Source organism: Myxocyprinus asiaticus, chromosome 4 (genome assembly GCF_019703515.2).
Source record: "Myxocyprinus asiaticus isolate MX2 ecotype Aquarium Trade chromosome 4, UBuf_Myxa_2, whole genome shotgun sequence".
Lineage (NCBI taxonomy): Eukaryota > Metazoa > Chordata > Actinopteri > Cypriniformes > Catostomidae > Myxocyprinus > Myxocyprinus asiaticus.
Genome location: NC_059347.1, coordinates 26,248,264 through 26,270,225, shown reverse-complemented (window position 1 = coordinate 26,270,225; position 21,962 = coordinate 26,248,264). Strand labels below are relative to the sequence as shown.

At 36.6% G+C, this 21,962-nt stretch overlaps 1 protein-coding gene across 1 annotated transcript in view; it reads right to left on the bottom strand.

Moving 5' to 3' along the window:
* LOC127439662 (single-stranded DNA-binding protein 2-like) overlaps positions 1-10,219 on the bottom strand; it is a 41,662-nt gene extending 31,443 nt beyond the window's left edge. Inside the window, exons 1-2 of the mRNA XM_051695904.1 lie at positions 9,993-10,219; positions 5,811-6,506 (exon numbers count right to left, since the gene is read on the bottom strand). Of these exons, the coding sequence (XP_051551864.1) occupies positions 5,811-5,887 (77 nt within the window). The 5' untranslated portion in view covers positions 5,888-6,506; positions 9,993-10,219. The remainder of the gene's footprint in view (positions 1-5,810; positions 6,507-9,992) is intronic.
* Positions 10,220-21,962: the final 11,743 nt, after the last annotated feature.

Sequence of the window (21,962 nt, the reverse complement as noted above, 5' to 3'; positions counted from 1 at the left end):
GTTGCCATAAGCTCCTATCTGGCCAGGTTTTGGTGACATGCTGTTGCCATAAGCTCCTATTCGGCTGGGTTTGGTGACAAGATTTTGGTGTAAGCTCCTGTCCGACCAGGTTTTGGCTAGGGATGCACCGATACCACTTTTTCTCTTCCAATCTGATTCCGATATCGGAAATTTCAGTATCGGCCGATACCGATCCCAAGTCGATACCAGTGTTGATTTTTTTGCAAAATCAGTTTAGAATATCTTTACAATATTGTGTGGAACTAATTGGGAGTACTTTAATATGTACAGAAACACAAACCTCTAACTACACATTATTTCAATATAAATGTATAGCTTATTAAGACACACTTTATTATTAACTAGTATACTGGATAATGTAGCAGCAAAATTAACAGTAATTCCAGTCTTCAGTAGTCTTCAGTAGAAAAGAAACCAGTGGTTTATTTTTTGCCCCAAAATGTTTCAACTTGCATCTGGACTTTAAAGGATTCAGATTTCTTTTTTGTTCAATTTAGTTGTAAGACATCAGTTCACTTTTCATTCACACATTTATTTTTTGGAACCCATTCAACTTAAATATTGTTATAAATTGTAAACAAATACTAATGATGACAATAAGAATAATAAATTGTTATTAATTTTATCATTGACTTAATTAAAATTTGAACTACAACAGTAATATATTTAAATCGTGCACTTTTTAAACCCTCACGCTTTTATTTTGACATTCTAAACTCTCCAGGAAGTCTGTATGTGTCTGTTTGTAGGCAAGTTCACTGTAGTTTAATTAGCTTCTTATTCAAATTCTGGTAAAATGCTCCTCCGGTGCCATTCTAAATACATATAAGTGAACCGAACTACTGAGCATCGATATCTGAGATGCTGTTCTTGAGTAGCACTCAAATATTGCGCACCGCTGTAAAGGCTAAAAATAGCCGCGAGTGCATCACCAGCCTGTGCGTGAGTTTGTATCAACAGAGCAGAGCCATTCACTAATGTGCTGGCACTGCGCATACTATATATTTACTTATTAAACACAGCCTTTTGTGATTCACAGAGCTAACGCACGTCTTCTAGTGGCTTTGAATGAAATGCACGAGTCATATGAACTGCTTTAATGGTGTTTTTATGGTTCTTTTGTCATTTTTGGAGCTTGACAGTAACAAACATGACTAACACACAGTATCAGATTTGGATCGGGCTCGTCGGACCGGTACCCAATCCGTCTAAAAGCTTCAGTATCGGAGCCGATACCGATCCAGGTATCAGATCGGTGCATCCCTAGTTTTGGCGACATGCTGTTGCCATAAGCTCTTGTCTAGCTGGGTTTTTTGGCTACAAGCTTGTTGCTTCAAGATTGTTTAAGCTCCACTCGTTTCCCCCAGAAGGTTTTCTTCAGTGTCTTGTAAATACGAATTTGAAATCGTATTACTTCGACATTTCAGCAGTCAGCGTTCACAGCCATTAATTTGATATGGCATTACTAGAGATTTGCAAAAAGGTCAACCGAAAAACATGTACGTCACCACCTCAGCTGACGTTCTTACTCCACCAATGCACATGGTGTCATGTATACTTGGTCATGTATAGTTCGTTTATACAGTAAATGATGTCAGCAAACTTTAATATTCTATTGATGAAGAATAGACAGAGACAGCAATATCTTTCCTGCCATGTTCTCTTTTTTTTTCCAAATGAGCAAGAGGCAACAACCACTGACTGGAACGGACAAGAAAACCAGGTCTAAAATTAAAAGACAATGCTAACAGGCATACTTTCCCAACTGAAATAAAAATCTAGGCTACACTATGATTCTAGTGTGTTGTGGGAGGTTGCCAGGGCATTGCTATGCAATTGCTAAAGTGTTCTAAATGTATTTGTTGATTAGCTGTTTCGGGTTGGTTACTTGCCCCTGTTAAAAGAGTCCAACCCCAGGTTTCGATGGTTTTAGGTCCCTAAATATGGCTCAGATTCCTCCTTTAAATGTAAGTATAAGGGGATATACACCTGTTTTATTGTTAGCCAGGCAAAAATCAGTACAGTACGCCACGTCTGATTGCTTGGAAAAGAAACAGCACGTCTTAAACAAGCCACATGGTTTAAATCAAAGTTAGATGCTTAAGTTTAATCCGGTGGCATAGGAGTTACAACATTTTTATTATGCTACTAAGCTGAATAAATAAAAAATGGAAATAAGCAAGGAAATTACAGACCAATTACAGATAATAATGACAATAGAGGAACAGAACAGTGATGAAATGAGCACATAGTCTAAGAGTGTGTTGTTGACCTCATACTGTGTCCTCATCCTATCAGCACAGCTTTCTCCTCCATTCTCCAAATGAACTGACAACATCATCATTGGCTGTCGTACACTCACTGGATGCAAACAGATTAATTTCCCTAGAGAAAGTGTTTCAGGGTAATCCTGTTTGTGTGTGTGTGTGTGTGTGTGTGTGTGTGTGTGTGTGTGTGTGTGTGTGTTAGGGCTGCAACTAACGATTATTTTGATAATCGATTAATTAACAATTATTAGAACAATTATTAGACTATTCTGCGATTATTGCAACGATTAATCATTAGCTCTTAACCGATTCAGCTTGTGCCCGACTTAAAAGTTTGTATTAAACATGCTTACTAACAATAAAGAGTACAAAATCATCTTTTAAAAATACCTCTAAATGACATTCACTGAATTAAAGGGAAAACAATACTTCATATTAAGTTTAATTCAGTAAAGAAATTCACTGCAAAAATCCTATTGTTATCAAGTGTTTTTGTCTTGTTTTCCATTTAAAATGGTCTAAAAATCGGAAGCAACATATAAGATATTTAGACTTGCTTTAAGAGAATGTATCTTAAATGTAAGTGTATTTTGTATATAAGTGTATTTTTTCACTTGGTTATACTTCTGCGAGTGTAGTAAAGACAAAATTTACTTATATTCAAGATCTATTCTCTAAAAAGCAAGTCTAAATATCTTATATGCTGCTTCTCAAGTAATGTATCTTAATATCTTATATGCTGCTTCTCAGGTGAATGCATCTTTTTTTTTAAGGATTTTTAGATATTTTAAAATATCTGTATTTTTAATATTATATTCAATTTTTCTTCTGCAGTATAGCTGCTAAAGTAAATGTACGTTGTTTTAAAGGAGTTTTAGATAATTATTTTGGAAAACAAGCCAAAAAAACAAACAAAATCAAAAACTTAATTTTGTTGCAGTGTATAATGGGGTGAAGACTACCTCTCTCACCTTTCTGTTCACTTCAATCCATCTTTAACTCCCAAAAAACAAACTGTCTCTTATTAATAAAGCTGCGTATTGCCAATTTTCTTCATGATAAGAAATGCACAGTGACATATATTATGATTCAATAAGTCACGAGCCATCACGTTATAATCTAGCTGCATTAAGCCTGTGTGCTCGAGGGATGAGCGTCCCTGCGACAGAGTGTGCATCAGCTGGGTGCAGTTTCAGTCTCTATTGAAATCCGCGCAACTCTTAGAAGAGGTGCTGACTGCACAGAGAAATGCCAGTTTCACAGTTTGTAGTTGTTTACATGATCTGCTTCCTTATTATTTGAACTTTAATATGTTAACTTCGACACGCAAGTTTTGCTCCAGCTCCACTTATTCCACAACAAGAGTGCTTCTGTATGTACTTATTTTGTATTTTTGCATTATTATTCCCTCATATTCTGCTATCTACATCACCTGAAGCTGTTTGGAAAGTTTAGAGTGCATCTGGACTGCGAGCTGTGTAATTCTTCCTCTCCTCAGTCAGGCGCGAGCTGCAGTGCTGCTCTCACGCATCATCATTAGAATTTAATGTGATCTCACGTTACGTTAAATGAGATCAAACGACTATTCGACAATGAAAATTATCCACAATTTTCTATTGTCGACGTTATCGATAACATCGACTAATCTTTTCAGCCCTAGTGTGTGTGTACTTGCATATTTGGGGAGAGTCCTGCTATAGGTTTGTGTTTGACACTTTAGGTGCAGTGAAAGTGAGCAGAGAGAATGAAGATAAAGAAAATATAGAGATGGGTGGCAGAGAGGACAGGAAAGACAGGACAGAAGAAAAGGATAACTTATAAATTATTTAAGATGGGAGCGGAAAAGGAGGAAGAAGAGTGACAAGACAAAAAGAGAGATCAGCCACACACACACACACACACACACAAAAAGAAAATTTGTATAAAACTGTATAACTGACTGTTTGTCCGGTTCACACTGGGATCCTGTTCACCCTGTTGGGGCTTATTTTGCGATGATGACTGGCTGACTCTACAAAATACACTTATATTTAAGATATATATATATATATATATTAAGGATATTTAGACAATTTTAAATAGAAAACAAGACAAAAACACTTGATAACAATAGGATTTTTTTGCAGTAAATTTCTTTACTGAATTAAACTTAATAAAAAGTAATTTTTTCCCCTTTAATTCAGTGAATGTCATTTAGAGGTATTTTTAAAAGATGATTTTGTCCTCTTTATTGTTAGCAAGCATGTTTAATACAACCTTAAGTCGGGCACAAGCTGAATAATCGTTTAAGAGCTAATGATTAATCGCTGCAATAATCGCAGAATAGTCTAATAATCGTTCTAATAATCGTTAATTAATCGATTATCAAAATAATATTTAGATGCAGCCCTAATTGCATGACTGTGCACTGTCCTGGTTTTTTCCCTCCATATCCACAAAGAACTTTGTACATTTTTCCACATCTTTCATCTTCGATGCCGCTTCTTCTCTCTTCAAAGTTTTTCGCCATGACCAAACATTTATGACGTAGCCATGCACACTTACTAGACCGTCTCATTCTACTGCTGAATGCTGAGGAGCCTAGTCTACAGTCTCAGAAGGACTGGTCAAGGAAGGACACAGCAGCCTTCAGTTTGAGAAGCACTCCACATGAAGGGCACATTAATCACAGCTGACTATGATAAGTCAATTTGCACAATGGCACTGGTTACTGAAAACCACTGCATTTGAATGACGCTATATCAACACTCCTAGATGTCAATGTCTAAGACGTGCACTTTTAACACTTAAAAATGATCTTAAAGATGACCGCCCCCCACCCCCCCCCCCCCACCCCCACCACCACCTCTTTCATGCATCACTGCATTTAAAAGTCTTGACATGCATCTTCTGAGTGTAAGAAATCTAGTGTTGAGCTTAGCAGAATAATTAGAGTAGAACATAAAATATACAGTATGTACTTCCATATGCCATTAAGTTGCAACTCGGTGTAACGTTATATTTTATCTGAAACTATTTTCTAATTCTAGAATAACTATGCATACCATTTTATAATCCCATACTAATTGAGAGCAAAAATTCAATGGTCGCACCACATTGCTAAGTGAACTGCAAAAAAGCGAAAAATAAATAAAAAATTCAGAAGCTGAAAACATGCAATAAATAAATAAATAAACAAACAAATAAATAAAAAGCCCTGTAAGAATATAAATAGATCTATATGGACGTCCAAACATGTCGTGAGCAGTTTTTCAGTTCTAGAGTCAAGTCAAAAAATGATGAAGGTAACAAAATTTCAAACACATACATGACCATACCATTCAATGTCTAACAATGGCAGTCTAACGACGATAATACTGAAGTCACCATTATACAAAAGCACGTAACTTAAGAAAGAAACATACATGCGCCAGCTGCTGTCTGTCTGACATATCTCCTCTTTCTATGTGTGTGTGAGAGAAATAGACTGCAGATATGATCGGATAATTCCTCTCCCTCTAGCATCTGATCAATGAAACTTACTTTTCTCTGGCTTGACTGTCCGATGGCACGCTGCTCTTCCCTTTGGCGTACATGCTTGCACAGACCGCGACTGACATGCACCTGTCAACCCATCACAGCCTCAGTCAAAACAATCTCGTCGTCACCATAGCGACTCAGACAGCACCGCAACGGTGGATGGCAGCCCTCTCTTTAGTCCATGCAAAGAAACCTGAATGACCACGCCTCACGCAGCACCTTTTGCATTGACTTTAGCCACGCCGCCTGTCGTCCAGTGAGTTCAGGGGGGTGGTGCACGATTTTTCAGACATGTTTTATAAGTTCGGTCCTCTGGTTTGTGTGCAGCTGTGTTGTGTTCTGTTCTTGAGTATCACTATGGCAGACCTGTTTTTTTTTCTTTTTTTTTTTTTTTTTTTTCTTCTTTTTATATAAACGCGTTTTCGCCTGAACGCCTCTTTTCGCCAGCGGGCTGCGTTGGACTGTTGGTCTCGTGCAGTCTCGTGAAGGCTCAGAGGAGAGCAAAGGTCCGTCAACAGTGTCACTGTTTGTTTCTCACAAACCTTATCGTATGCTTTCATTACAACCATGAGTCTCGTGGAATCATTTATTAGACTTCTGAATTATACTTCTGCGTCCTTTTGAAGCTTGAAGAGGTGGTCACCATAAACTTCCATTGTATGACATCACTGAGCACAGTATGTCTTTCACAATTTCTCCCTTTGTGTTAAAAAAAAATGAAAGAGTCAAATGGGGTTATAACAAGACAGGGGTGAGTAAACAATGACTGAATTAAACATTTTGGGTGAACTAGCCCTTTAACATTGTTCATAATATTCATGACCTGAATGCTGTTTAAATGATAGCCAGTGCTGGGTGGATTACTTATGAATTGTAATCAGTTACTGATTACAAATTACCTGACAAAAAAAAAATGCAATAAATAGATTACAATTTTGGGGTAATCTAATCTGATTACTTTAGGGTTACTTTTGGATTACTTTCAACAGTTCTGCATGGTTTAATTGAGTGGTGCTTATGTCAACAAATTAAAAAAAAAAATGATTGCAAATGTAAAAATATGAAGGAAGTTTTCATATTTTCATGTTTTCCCCGTGATGCTGATGATAGAGGTCTAGGCCCTCCATCAATGACAGACTCAATTATGGTTGAGTTTAACAAGCATTTCTTATTGGAGTTTCTAAAATTATGGACAGGTTCCGGGTCACGTTAACACAAATGTGGTCATGCGATTTCACCATTTTACAAACGGCATCAACGTGTGGGAAGGGTTTAGACCAGTTATATTTGTGGATCAGCGTCACAAAAACGTCTCAAAGTTATCACTACACCAGAAGTGCATTCATATACATTTCTGAAGCCGACTACAAAAGCAATTTAAGAAACTAAAAGTAAATTTACGGCGCTAATCCAATTGAATATGAAATGACGTGTTGGGTAAACTGGGGTTAGACGTCCCCCTTAAGAACAACGTTAATTTACTTTTAAATTGTAATATATACTGTATAGATAAACTTTTAGCATGTATAGGATGATGATGCATCATCCAACATATTATCAAGGGAAATAAATAGAAACATTTGCTAATTTATAGCACAAAATTAAAAATTATGAAAAGGGGCCATCTTACCCCACTACTCTTTCAGCCTATTGGGGACAGTCTGAGCACTGATGGAGAGATTGTGCGTTCCTGGTGTAACTCGGGCAGTTGTTGTTGCCATCCTGTACCTGTCCCGCAGGTGTGATATTCGGATGTACCAATCCTGTGCAGTTGTTGTTACACGTGGTCTGCCACTGCGAGGATGATCAGCTGTCCTTCCTGTCTCCTTGTAGCGCTGTCTTAGGCGTCTCACAGTACGGACATTGCAATTTATTGCCCTGGCCACATCTGCAGTCCTCATGCCTCCATGCAGCATGCCAAAGGCATGTTCACGCAGATGAGCAAGGAACCTGGGCATCTTTCTTTTGGTGTTTTTCAGAGTCAGTAGAAGGTCTCTTTATTGTCCTAAGTTTTTATAACTGTGACCTTAATTGCCTACCGTCTGTAAGCTGTTAGTGTCTTAGTGACCGTTCCACAGGTGCATGTTCATTAATTGTTTATGGTTCATTGAACAAGCATGGAAAACATTGTTTAAATAATTTTACAATAAAGATCTGTAAAGTTATTTGGATTTTTAAAAAATTATCTTTAAAATACAGTGTCCTGAAAAAGGGACGTTTCTTTATTTGCTGAGTTTATATATATATATATATATATATATATATATATATATATATATATATAAAGACACCCACATTTTTAATTGAAGGCATGTAATAATAACAATACTATGAATATAGATTGAATTCCACTCAAGTAGCCTATTAGGATATAAGGAATAGAGATGTTTGAAATGTACATCTAATGCATGGAAGTATTTAACAATAACCCCATAAGTTAATAATTATTAAACTGAATAATAATGACACCAGAAACAACCTTCTGTCCCAGTCTTGAGTGGAAGGGGGGTGGGGTGGGTACATCTTACCCCAAGGGTCTAACTTTACCTTGTCACTTCAAAATTAAAAACAATAATTTTTACTCCAAAAATCTAAACATATTACTGTGTCCACAGATCCCCTACTAACAAACTGACATATAATAATATCCAACATAATATAATGTCATAGATTTATTTTCCAATGACCAAAAAATTAGATAATTTAACCTCAAATCTGTTTGGATAGAATAAATCTCACAATTGTTGATATTCAGATGAAATATCATGATTAAGAGGAGCACAGCCATTCAAATTGATGGACAAAACCCTTCCAAAAACATTGGTTACACGTGGTTATGTAACAAAGAGAGTGATAATAATAATTGAAAAAACGTGTTTGAGTTGGATAGATTTGCAATGTAAAGTTAAAAAACATTAAAACGTAGAGTATCAGTTCTGAGTGCAATACACACAACCCTCCCCCTCTCTTCCGAAAACACTCAAAGATTTACCAAACGTATATAAGCGGTGTGCTGATTCAGAATGAAAAATTTAAAAGATTGGAAAAAGAGAATGATTAGGATGATCAATAAATGATTAACAATTTACTGCTGTTGCCTTGTTTATATGTAATCATGTATTCTATAAAAAAAGTAATTGTAGTCCGATTATGAGTATTTAAAAATGTAATCTAATCTAATTACAAGTGCTTGATTTTTGTAATCTGATTACGTAATCCAGATTACATGTACTCTGTTACTACCCAGCACTGATGACAGCCTACTTAAATCTTTTTAACATACTTTAATAAAACATTGATCAACAAGTGGCAAACAGTAGGCTACTGAGGACAATGATATATGTAGGTCCAACTTATATTTTAAACTATTATATCTCAAGCAGTTTCTGGTTTGGGGATGCAGTTGTTAAATAAATGAGAAAAACATACACACTTTATGAATGCATTTCTTGAATTTTATTTATGTCCATTTGTACATAAATAAATGTGACATATTAAACAATTACAAATCCCTTATTTTTATTTTGTTCTTTTACAGGCTTCGGTAACTGATTCATTTAAGGGTTCTATTCAGCCAGCACAACAAAATTGGTCAGATTCAAACTTTTCCAAAGTTGTTTTTTTTTATTTAGGGAAAGAAGCTCACTTAAAAAATAAAAAAAAGAAAGAAGAAGAAGAAGAAGAAAAAGTAGACTACCAGTGGAATCAACGGTTGGGTAAGTCTAAATTTAAAAGTATTAGAAGAACAGAGTGAAACCATACTGTGTTTCTAGTTGTCATGTATTCTGTCTTGATCGCTCGTTTAACTGATCATTATACTACAATGTTATGGAGACTGAAACAAAGTTAGCTTTCGACAATCAGCGACATACGGTTTAGAGTAGCCTGCTGCCATTTAGTTGACAATATAAAATACTCCAGACAGTGCAATCCGTAAAAGTGAATTAGTATTCATTTGAAGTGTTTATTCAACTCTTCATTGACCTCCAAAATTCACACTTGCCACTATATTGATGATAGACAGGCCTATACGTTGAGGTGCCATTACGATTGTTTGAATTTACAATATGAATATCTAGAACACAATGTAATTTAAATATCTTTCACTTTTCTGTTTGATCTGAAAGATAACTATTTAAAGTAATAGTTCACCCAAAAATTACAATTCTCTTATCATTTACTCACCCTCATGCCATCCCAGATGTGTACACAAAACACAAATAAAGATTTTTAGAAGAATATTTCAGCTCTGTAGTTCCAATACAAGTGAATGGGTGCCAACATTTTTACACTCTAAAATTCACATAAAGGAAACATAAAAGTAATCCATATGACTCCAGTGGTTAAATCAATGTCTGAAGCGATATAGGTGTGGGTGAGAAACAGATCAACATTTAAGTCCGTTTTTACTATAAATTATTTCTCCTCCCTGCTCAGTCAATCTCCGCTTCAGTTTCACTCTGGGTGCTTCTCATTTCTGAAATTGTGTGTCCTCGTTTCCTTTTCTTGCTTCCTTTCCTCGCTTCCTAATTCCATGCTCTGGAAACAAGGACAGAGGAAACGAAGCAAGACGTGTTTGTAAAATGATATGTCCTTGCTCGCTCGTGCGTCACTTCAGAGTGCGTTTTTTGCAAATCTGCAGTATCTCGGCATGCTTGTCTTTATGTTATTGAAACTTTATTTGTTAAAGGAATGTTCTAGGTTCAATTCAAGTTAAGCTCAATCGACAGCATTTGTGGAATAATGCTGATTACCACAAAAATTACCACAGTTTTTCCCACCGGTGTGTCTACAGATTTGGACATCTCTCCCCGTTTATGCACTGCCGTTTTCTGTTAAGTGGTATCAAATGACATACATGTCAAAAGTGGAACGAAACAGCGCTATTCGCTGCCCTGATCAATGGACAAAGCAGCCTGAGTGCAGAGCAGCTGCACTTAAAGCCCGGTTAGCTTTAAGTGCGAGACATGAAAACCTTAAAGGCTCTGTGCAAAGCATGTTGAAGCCAGATTGAACTGCCCCGACATTCTAAACAGCAGTGACGAGTTAAACAGGAAAATATTCACAGTGGTAATTACATTCTTTTCAATCCACACATATCCATTCTTAATGCATTGCCGTTAGTAACAGTGCAACTGATACTCTGTAGTTGCACCATTATAATGACATTTCAGTGACAAGCGAAACAACTCTTACATTTTAGCACTATACATTGGACAGTGACTTATGTAGCACTTAAAGCGCATCCTCGCACATTCATTTTTAAGTGCAGTTTTCTGAAACACATGTAATGACCGTTCGTAAAATCACTCGTAGAAAAGATCTTAACCGCTTAGATCTATCATTACTGGGAAACTGGGCCCTGGCTGGAGTAATCATAGAGCGCTAAGAGCATGGCAAGGAGACTTATGCAGACACCTGCAGGACAATCGCGAAATTACACGTAGCCTATTACAATTTAAATACAAATAGCTACACTTTATGCTGAGAATGTAATATGTAATATCATGATTCCCGTTTTATTTATTTTTATTTTAACAGACAAGGCTAAAAATACTAGTAAATAAATGCCATACAGAACAGTAGTCTGTAATAATGGATGAAGATTAATAGTAAACATATAAAATTATTTGTGTGGACTAGTTGGTAACAACAAAGTGGTGGCATAATTGTTGCAAAAAACAGTATAAATTAAATCAGAGAGAGAAGAAAAAAAATCAAAGACTTGCTGTTGTGCAAGAAAAGCGTCTGTGTTTTGGCATATCATCCTCGTCTCCTCTTCCTCTCTGACACCTCAGGACGCTTTAGCCTGCACCACATGCTGTGTAGCATTGTGTTTACCTTTATCACTTTTGGGAGTAAAGAGCAGACCTCCACTTGATTGGTGAATGTCCCTAATGCGCAGCTTCCACACACCAAAATTACCTGTCATAAGCTTCCAGCCGGACTGTGATGCTCCTCACTGAATGATACCAACATCAACTTGGTCAAAGGAGGGACAACACTCTCTTAAAAAAATGAACAACATAGAAAATGAATTAACCACTAACAAAAGCCTTCATCGGCCAAAATCAAAGGACAAACCATCTACGTGTATTTCCTCAGCTTATTTCGGGATGACTTCAAGGACTTTAACACTAATGCTTATAGTTCATACAAAATCATTTTGTTTAACCATTGACCCACAACACTTACTTAGTTTAATAATTTGAACCACTAATAGTTGTAAACATAAATAACTAATATTGGCATTATATTCATTTAGTTTCTGTTATTGCATAATTTCATGTACAGCTGCTTTGAAAACATGCCTCTTGTGAAAAGCGCTATGCAGATAAATTTGACTTTAATCTTCATGTGCACTGCAATAACCCGTTGAATCTCGTAATATTAAATTAATGCTTGTGATTAGCAGGTTCATACACAGGGCCTCCGCTGTCTTCACTGAGCTTAGAAGCTTTCATCTTGACCCACAGAGGAATTTGTGAAAACCAAATTTTACAAATGCTTATCTAATTATGGTAGCAGTGATTGTGTAAAATAAATAGATTGTTAATCACAAAATTTACGTAAAACAATATGTAATTATGTAGTTAGAATATTTAAGAAAATATATATAAACATTTCCAGCAAGGTAAATTACAAATGATATAAAGTTATATAATGAAGTTACAATGACAGTCAGCTCTGTACGGACACATTCAAACACTTCGTACACAGACAGCGACTCTCTTAAGTAGGCTAGCACTTAAAGCGCGTTAAGTGTAGTTTGGAGAAACGCAAGTAAAAAATAACGAACGTCTGTAAAATAGCTCGTAAAAAAAAACAAAAAACACTCTTAAGCGCTAAGATCAGTTGTTATTGGGAAACATGGCCATGTGCGTACATGATTGGGTCATTACCAAAATATGGTGACAAACATGTCCCTTGACTTTTGAGTCATAAAAAAGATTTCAAATGGCCAAAAAAAAATACATAAATAATTAAAAGGCATCTTTCTATAACCTAACCTTTTATTAAATAAAACAAAATGGTTTGAAAATATATATTTTTTACACATTTATATAATATATATATATATATATATATATATATATATATATATATATATATATATATATATATATATAAGCAATATCACACTCGCAATCGTGCTATATGGCCCTACATCAGCACTGCTGTCGAGTGCTGTAGGTAATCACAGCAGTGCTGATTTAGGGCCATATAGCATGATTGCAAGTGTGATATTGCTTATATACAACAGTTCAATGAACAAGTAAATTTAAAAAAATTAGGAAAAACTGAGTACGGTCATAAAAACGCATTTGTGCATGGAACTACTTTATTATGCAACGGATCAGAATCTGCCGTTGCTGGTTCAAAACAAATGATGCATCCAAGCCTTTGTTAGTAATTCAAAAATGTCACTTCAGAAATAGTATCACGGCTTGTGTTGTTTCTAACAAGTTATTGGATAAACAAGGATGTATGTGTGTGTGTGTGTGTGTGTGTGTGTGAGAGAGAGAGAGAGCGAGAGAGAGAGAGAGCGCGTGTGCGTGTGCGTGTGTAATCACCTGTTGCCACAACCAAGCAGAGATGCTGTCAGCTTTCTGAAGATCAGCTTTCTCAGTGGAAAAACAGCCGTCCAAGTGGGGGTATTTCTCCCTATTTCGCGGTAGCCGGTGCGCAAGAGTCATTCACTATAGAAGCAGTATTGTCTTCCATTTTAAACAGTGTGTCCACTCCAATGTGGAAACTCCGGTAAGAGGTAAGCGCCTTGAGTTGTGTAATTAATCAGTCTGTTGTGTCTCTCAGCTGTGATGAGCCTTAATGCTGAAGTTGTTAGTTTAAAGCCGTTTAAAGCTATTTTTCTAGCTTTACTAGTAGTAATACAAGCGATCATATAGTGCTGTATGTAAACACAGGCTGAAGCGGATTCACTTCACCTCACAAACTTGCTCTTATTACACATAAAAATGATCTTTTGCCACCACCTGCTGGCTAACATATGTAATATAAAAAAAAAAATACATGTAAAAAAAAAAAAGAAAAAAAGACGAGCCTCGCGCCCTTGATTTAATGTCATTAGTATTATCAATGTTAAAAACCTATATTTTCAAAAAACAAAACAAAAGGTGCGTTCCAATCCGCTGGGCCCCTACGCAGTGTTCACTACTTCCTACTCTCTGAGCACGGGATATCTGTTGAAGTCCACCTCACTTGACAAAATTCGTTAATTTGGAATACTCTACAACGTCATCAAACACAGGTGACGCTTGAGTAGCGCTGATCAAGTAAGATGACAAAATACATGTGTAAATACATAAATAATCATATATATATGGATGTAAGGTTATTTATTGTACATTTATAATACATTCACGTTTATACTTATGAAAATGTATTGTTAAACTTTTAAATTAATATATTTCTCTAGACTTGTAACCAGTAAGTTAAATGACTTTTGCTGATTAATTTAAAAAACAAATGTTATGTGGTTGTTTTATAATATGTGTGTCTTCTTACCTGTTATATTACCTTTTATTATGATAATGGCTGTAACGGTCACATAGAAAGCACACCTGAGGTAAATTAAGCTTAATTTAAATGACAGCGTCTCAAAATTCTTTCGTATATTTGAATTTAGTGTTTATTTTAGACAAACTACGTCAGTACTCTGGTGGTTTGCAATGACTGGTGGGTAAATTTCCCTCTCCATTTCCTGTGAAGTGATGTATGATGTTCACTTATTCCCTATGCCGTTTGAAGTGCCCTTCCAACTGAACATAAACATTCCCTTCAGATTGGAATCTCCCTTAAGATGACTGAATACCTTGTGAAGTCCACTTCGGAGGACACTAACGGTCGATTGGTACACACCTAAAAAGTTGTGGAAAAGAACTTCCAAGGTCGAAGTTTACAGAAAGAAAAGGCTGCTCAAATGTGCATAGTGATTTTCGAAGTTATTGATTTACATTTTAATTGTAATTTTTTCACATGGATCATTTAAATATGTCATTGGTGTTACACTGTTTAATTAATGTGAAAGATTTTTATAAAAAAAGAAAATGTAATTTAATAGTATGATTTATTAATTTTAATCAGATCAATGGTGTGTGTTTTGTGATGCTTTTGACACCATCTTAGAAAATCAATCTTTTAAGAGGGTTTGTCACTATTGTTATTGTCACTGATGTTACAACCTTTGCTTAATCTGTTAAACAAAATTAAACAATTCAATAAACAACAGCAATTAAGTTGTCCTTAATGAACAAAAATAATGCCAAGATTTAAAAAAAAAATGTTTACCCTTAGCTGTTATGGGTGAAAACTGAACTGAATTGAAAATTTCAATATTTTGTAAATCAGAATTATTATTATTATTATTATTATTATTATTATTATTTATTATTATTTTTTTTTTTTTTAAATGACCCAATTAATTCATGTATGTTCCTTTAGTCAGAGAGAAATGAAGATGCATAAGCCATGGCTGGTTACATTGATTTAATTTCAGAACCAGATGAACAGAACACCAACGGGAAATCATTTTCAAGACGTGGACATCCACACCACCATGTAAGTAACATTAAAGGAATATTTCAGGTTCAATACAAGTTAAGCTCAATCGACAGCATTTGTAACCAGGGGTTAAATTGGGATTTCGGAGGTGGGGGTACTCTAAAATTGGGTGAAGTCGCAATTATGCCACTCACCCATGTATTTTATAAACTTTTAATAAAATACATAGGTGTCTAAATATGGATTTATAAATAGGCCCGTATGTAATTCATAGAATAATTTTTTTCTTTCAGATGACTAGAATAATGATTTGTCTGTATTTATGTATCATGTAATTAATCATCTTAATTGTGAAAAAATACATTAGAATATTTGTTTTAGTGTTTTACATTAGATGACAAAAAAATCTTGATTAATAATGATATCAAATGTATTTTATACATTTTATAAAAATCAAATGACAGCTGGGACAAGTTACCTTCTTCTTGCCCTAGACTGGGGGTCATCCTATAGAACATGCTAAACTTAGGCATAAATCTAATTACAGTATGTTACAATTTAAAAGTAAATGCACTTTGTTCTTAGCGGGGGAAACAAACACCTACACAGCTACCTTTTACTCAAATTGTTATTCTGATAATATAATTTGTTATGAAAACATTTGCATTAAATTTTAAAAGAGTTTTACAATTCTTCACTGTGGTGTGATGATGAAATTGCACTAGTGAATCTCACTGTATATTTGCTAGAATTTTTTATTTTTTTCCAAAAGGAAAAAATAAATAAATAAATGCTGAATCAACATTTATTGGAGTACACACAGAAATATACAAAACTTTCACAATGTCTTGGTCGAGTGGTCTTTTGATCTCGAGTGGTATGATATGTTGATATTGCTTTGCATGTGATTGATTCCGGATACAAAACCCCTTCGTGTATAAATCTTTGTAATAAACTAAGAAAAATCCCTACTGCATATCAGTGGATCTAAGAAAAGGGCGAGCAGTTGATTCCATATTCCGTGATTTCTATGAAACTGAGATCGGACCACGGCGCGAAACAGAAATGAAAAGCGTGTCTATGCAGGGCGCATGGCCTCGTGCCACTCTAGAATATGCAGCCTCTACTAGTGTCCACAATTGACTAGAGCGAAGCATAATGAACTTTAGATATTTTTGCACACTCGCTAAATATAGACAGAATGTGTTAAATGGATCAACAAAAATTGCATCTGAGAATACAATAAATGAAAAAGATTGACAAACAAGCATTTTTTTTCTTCTTATACACATATCCAAGTGGTTTCATCAGTGGACTGATGTTGAAACATTTTGAGCAACAAAGAAACACGTCCATCTGACTAGAGACACTGCTATAAATTCTATGGTGACTTACAACCAAGAATCTTCAGACACAATTCTGAAATGTACTAGTACTATATATATACTATACATGTGATGTGACAGTGTATTTATCTGATATACTTGATGTACACTAAGCAAATCAAACCAAGCTTCTGTGCATTTTGACTTATAACAGCCAATATAATTAGCCATACCTGTCGCTATACAACAGTGTTTAGTTATGTGTTTTAATTATAAACATCTCTGAAAATGGACAAACATGAATTGAGTGATATTAAATATATAAACAGTACTGGGTAGTAAAAGATTACATGTAATCTGGATTATGTAATCTGATTACACAAATCGAGTACTTGCAATTGGATTACATTACAGTTTAAAATGTACTGTGAGGAGGTTTGTTGGGTGGGAAGGAGGAAATGGGAAACTTAGAATTTCAACTCAAGGTACAGTACTGTGCAAAAGTTTTAGGCACTGGTGAAAAATGTTGCATCGTAAGGATGTCTTCAAAAATAATGCCATAAATAGTTTTCATTTATCAATTAATGTCATGCAAAGTCCAGTAAACATAAAAAAGCTAAATCAATATTCGGTGTGACCACCTTTGACTTTAAAACAGCACCAATTCTCCTAGGTACTCCTGGACACAGTTTTTCTTGGTTGTTGGCAGATAGGATGTTCCAAACTTCTTGGAGAATTTGCCACAGTTCTTCTATCTGTTTAGGCTGTCTCAATTGCTTCTATCTCTTTATGTAATCTCAGACTGACTCGATGTTCAGTGTGGGCTTTGTGGGGGGCCATGCTATCTGTTGCAGGGCTCCCTGTTCTTCTATTCTAATCTATTCTATTTGCAATTTCACTCCAAATGTTTAGGAGTCTAACATTTATATTTCCTATTGACACACTAAAGCTGAAGATATACAGTACATAACCATTTTAAGATAAATGTTTTTGTGAAACATCTTATGTGCCTAAGATTTTTGCACAGTACTGTAGGACTTTTAATAAACAATCTTAAAGGGCTTTTCAGTGCAACACTCTTCAGTTAACACAACACAGTCTCTTTCAGACAGGTAGCTCTCTCTCTTGGTCTCTGGCATGGTCACTCTTTATTGCTCTCCCCAGTGCTTACTGCAATTAGAAACAGGTGTTAGTCATTATCGGGCTCAGGTGTATGCACCCTTACCACTTTCTCTCTCTCCGGACGAACGCTCGACCACGCCCCCGCCGCCACATATCCCCACCGCCCAACTCAGGCCAGGGAGACATCCGGTCTGTCTACCACTCCCCCCCATTTCTGGAAAGGAAGTCCGGGACAGCCATCTGCGCTCCCGGTCTGTGGACCACCTCGAACTTAAACGGCTGCAGAGCCAGATACCACCGGGTAATCCGCGCGTTGGTATCTTTCATGCGGTGGAGCCATTGGATTGGGGCATGATCCGAACAGAGGGCGAAGGCCCGCCCCAGCAGGTAGTAGCGGAGAGTGAGGACCGCCCACTTGATGGCAAGACACTCCTTCTCAATGGTGCTGTACTTAGTCTCTCTCAGTGAGAGTTTGCGACTAATGTACAGCACTGGGTGCTCCTCCCCCTCTACTACCTGCGAGAGCACGGCCTTCAGCCCTCTGTCTGAAGCGTCCGTCTGTAGAATGAAAGGGAGAGAGAAATTGGGTGAATGTAAAAGAGGCCCACCACAAAGTGCGGCTTTCACCAGCGTAAATGCCTGTTGACACTGCTCCGTCCACTGGACCGGGTCTGGAGCTCCCTTTTTAGTGAGATCACTAAGCGGGCTGGTGACGTACGAATAATTAGGCACAAACCTTCTATAACAGCCTGCCAGCCCCAGGAACTGTCTCACCCCCTTTTTGGTCTTGGGTCTCGGCAGGTCGCAATCGTCGCAGTTTTATCAATTTGGGGATGCACCTGCCCGTGGCCCAAGTGGAACCCCAGATACAATACCTCCACCCATCCAGTTGTGCACTTCTTAGGGTTTGCCGTGAGTCCCGCCCGTCGCAGCAATCTCAGAACCACCCTCAGATGCTGCATGTGCCACTGCCAATCATTACTGTATATAATGATGTCATCCAGATAGGCAGTGGCATAAGCTGTGTGCGGTCTGAGGATTCGGTCCATGAGGCACTGAAACGTAGCCGGGGCTCCAAACAAACCAAACGGAAGCATCACAAATTGGAGTAACCCAAACGGTGTGGAGAAGGCCATTTTTTTCACGGGATATTGGCATTAAGGGGGATTTGCCAATAACCCTTTGTCAAATCCAGTGTCGAATAAAAGCGAGTGGAGCCCAACCGATCGAGCAACTCATCAATACGAAGCATCGGGTATGTGTCAAATTTAGACACTGCTTTGACTTTCCTATAATCCACACAGAACCGTACAGACCCGTCGCTCTTAGGGACTAAAACAATCGGGCTGGACCAATCACTGTGGGATTGCTCTATTACCCCCATATCGAGCACTGCATCCAATTCTTTCTGAACAATTTTATTTTTTTGGTGTTCGGGCAAATGGTAGGGACGGCTACATACCACTACCCCCGGCTCAGTCTCATGCCTGAATGAGGTTTGTCCGGCCTGGCAGAGGAGAAAACACGTCTGTAAATTCTAGTTGCAACTTGGCAACATCTGTGAGGTGGTCTCCACAAGTGACCGGGGTGATATGATTGGGTTTTGTGTTCACCTCCAGTTCAAGCTCCGCTGAAGATATACATAAACATTTTAAGATAAATGTTTTTTGTGAAACATCTTATGTGCCTAAGACTTTTGCACAGTACTGTAGGACTTTTAATAAACAAATTTAAAGGGCTTTTCAGTGCAACACTCTTCAGTTAACACAACACAGTCTCTTTCAGACAGGTAGCTCTCTCTCTTGGTCTCTGGCATGGTCACTCTTTATTGCTTTCCCCAGTGCTTACTACAGTTAGAAACAGGTGTTAGTCATTATCGGGCTCAGGTGTATGCACCCTTACCACTTTCTCTCTCTCCGATGAACGCTCGACCATGCCCCTGATGCCACATGTACGTAATCAGATTATAGTTACATTTTTGTGGATTACATGATTACTGTACATCACCAAACAGCTAAAGGCAATAACTAGTGCTTAATTTACTTTATATGCTCATTAATTTTTAAAGAGCAATCTGAGCAGTCTGTATTTTTTATATTTTATGTAACATAGCCATGTGTGCATGTAGCTTCATGCAATTGATACAGTGCTTTGAAAGTTTTTTTGAAAACACATGTTGAAAACAAACCTCTCATATGAGTCAGTCACTTTTATCTTGAGTAACATAAAATTTTAACCTTTTAAGCACTTTTTTTAACTGACAAATAGCAAGTTTCCATTTGATTTTATGTTTACTTATGTTAATGAAAGGAGTGTTAATTGGTGCTTAATACATTTAAAATTAATAGATTTGAGTATAAATATGAAATGAGTCCCTAAATAATCAGATTAGATTATCTAAAAATGTAATCTAAAAGATTATGTAAAATATTACAATTGACTGTAAACAGTAATCAGTACTCAATAACATTTCAGAAGTAATCTACCCAGCACTATAAATAACTGTATATACAGTAAATGTAAAAAACATTTATAAAAATCAGCTGCTGAGTTGTACAATTTCAGGTAGCAGGTATCAGAATATTGGTTTTAGGTTTACATCTGATGTGTCAAACATATAATCAGGGTAATGAGAAAATAGAGTAACGTTACTAAAAGAAAATCTTTAATGAGGCTTGTCTTGATGCCATCAATCATTTTCTAAAGAAGAGAATTGTTTAGGCTACTTTTTACCAATGCCATTGTTATTTGCAGTCAGTCATGGTTAATTTAATCCACGAGTGAAAATGTTCAAAAGGAGGGTGGTTACTGAGATTAAGTTAGTACTTTAAATGGTCATGTGATCCAACATGGCAGCCCCCATGAGGGGACCCTCTCATGTAGAATAAAACAGCTTTTATAGGGTTTCTGATATGACTGCAGTCTTCATCTTATGCAAGGGTGAAAAACCTTGTGATTTTGTACACTTGTTTCAGAATTACTATTCATGTCTTAAGGAGTAAAATTTTTAATGAGGATAAAAGGTACTGAGTAAGGTTTTAGCTGGCTCTTACTCGTCTCATCGGTCCCAGTACAGTAGTACCTGTGGTTTTGAACTCTATACTGACATCATCCTGGATATTGGAAGTTTGTTTATTTAAAGGAATAGTTCACCCAAAAATGAAAATTCTCCAGTCGCTCCCCAATGCGCGTTAATGAGAGGACCGAGTACACGCAGCCTTTCGCGTGACGTAAGACCATTGGCATGTTCAAATGAAAGTAAAACCAATGAAGCCTGTGAACAAGCCTCTTGTAAATAAACCGAGCTGCACTTCCAGTTGTATCGTGTCAGTTCTCACATTAACTTGCCAACGTGCTTTGTGCCGTGTACGTGGTAGGCGTTCAACGTTGCGCAGCTTATCTATTATCAGAATCATCATTCTGGACTATACTGTTTTACTGTTGACTTGGCTACGTTGTTGTCTGTAAGTATATTGTGTTTGTTGTTTTATTGTTTGGTATGCTTGTTTTGTTTACGTGTACTTTTATCTTTGAGCATTGACTGAAAGCACTAAATAAAGTAAACATGTTATTTTTGTCATTATTAATAGTAGTAACCCAGTCAATTGCATGACACAGGTTGTAATGTGCTGTCAACACGGCAGCACACATGAGGGGGCAACCGGCCTCATGTAAAATAAAACAGCTTTTATTGTGTTTCTTATATGACTGAATCTTATTTGATTGTACATCATTTTCAACATATTTCTAAAAAAATTCTATTGATTTCTTTGTGTAAAACATTTTTAGTCAGCAAAAACTTAGTGCATCTCTAAATACAAATTCTTAATGCTTTTACACCCGTTACTTGCCCACATGACCCCAATTTATATATGGTTCCTGCTATTAATTTATGGGATTTTTTTAACCTGCTTTATTGTCCGTCAGGTGAAATTCGTTAGTCTTCGCCTAACACACCTCTCTCCAACAAGTTTATATATCATTCATGTCTCAGCAATACACAGCTTGGCTTGTTTTGCACAGCACTCAACCACATCCTATACACACCACACACATACTAAAGTTGAGGCTTGAGGCAACATTGTGGTTGATTCTTTTTCCTGAATGAAGAATGTGACTGAATACTATTAAGCAAAATTTCATTCCGTCAAACGTAGATATCGGCTGCTCTGCTAACAACTGAGAC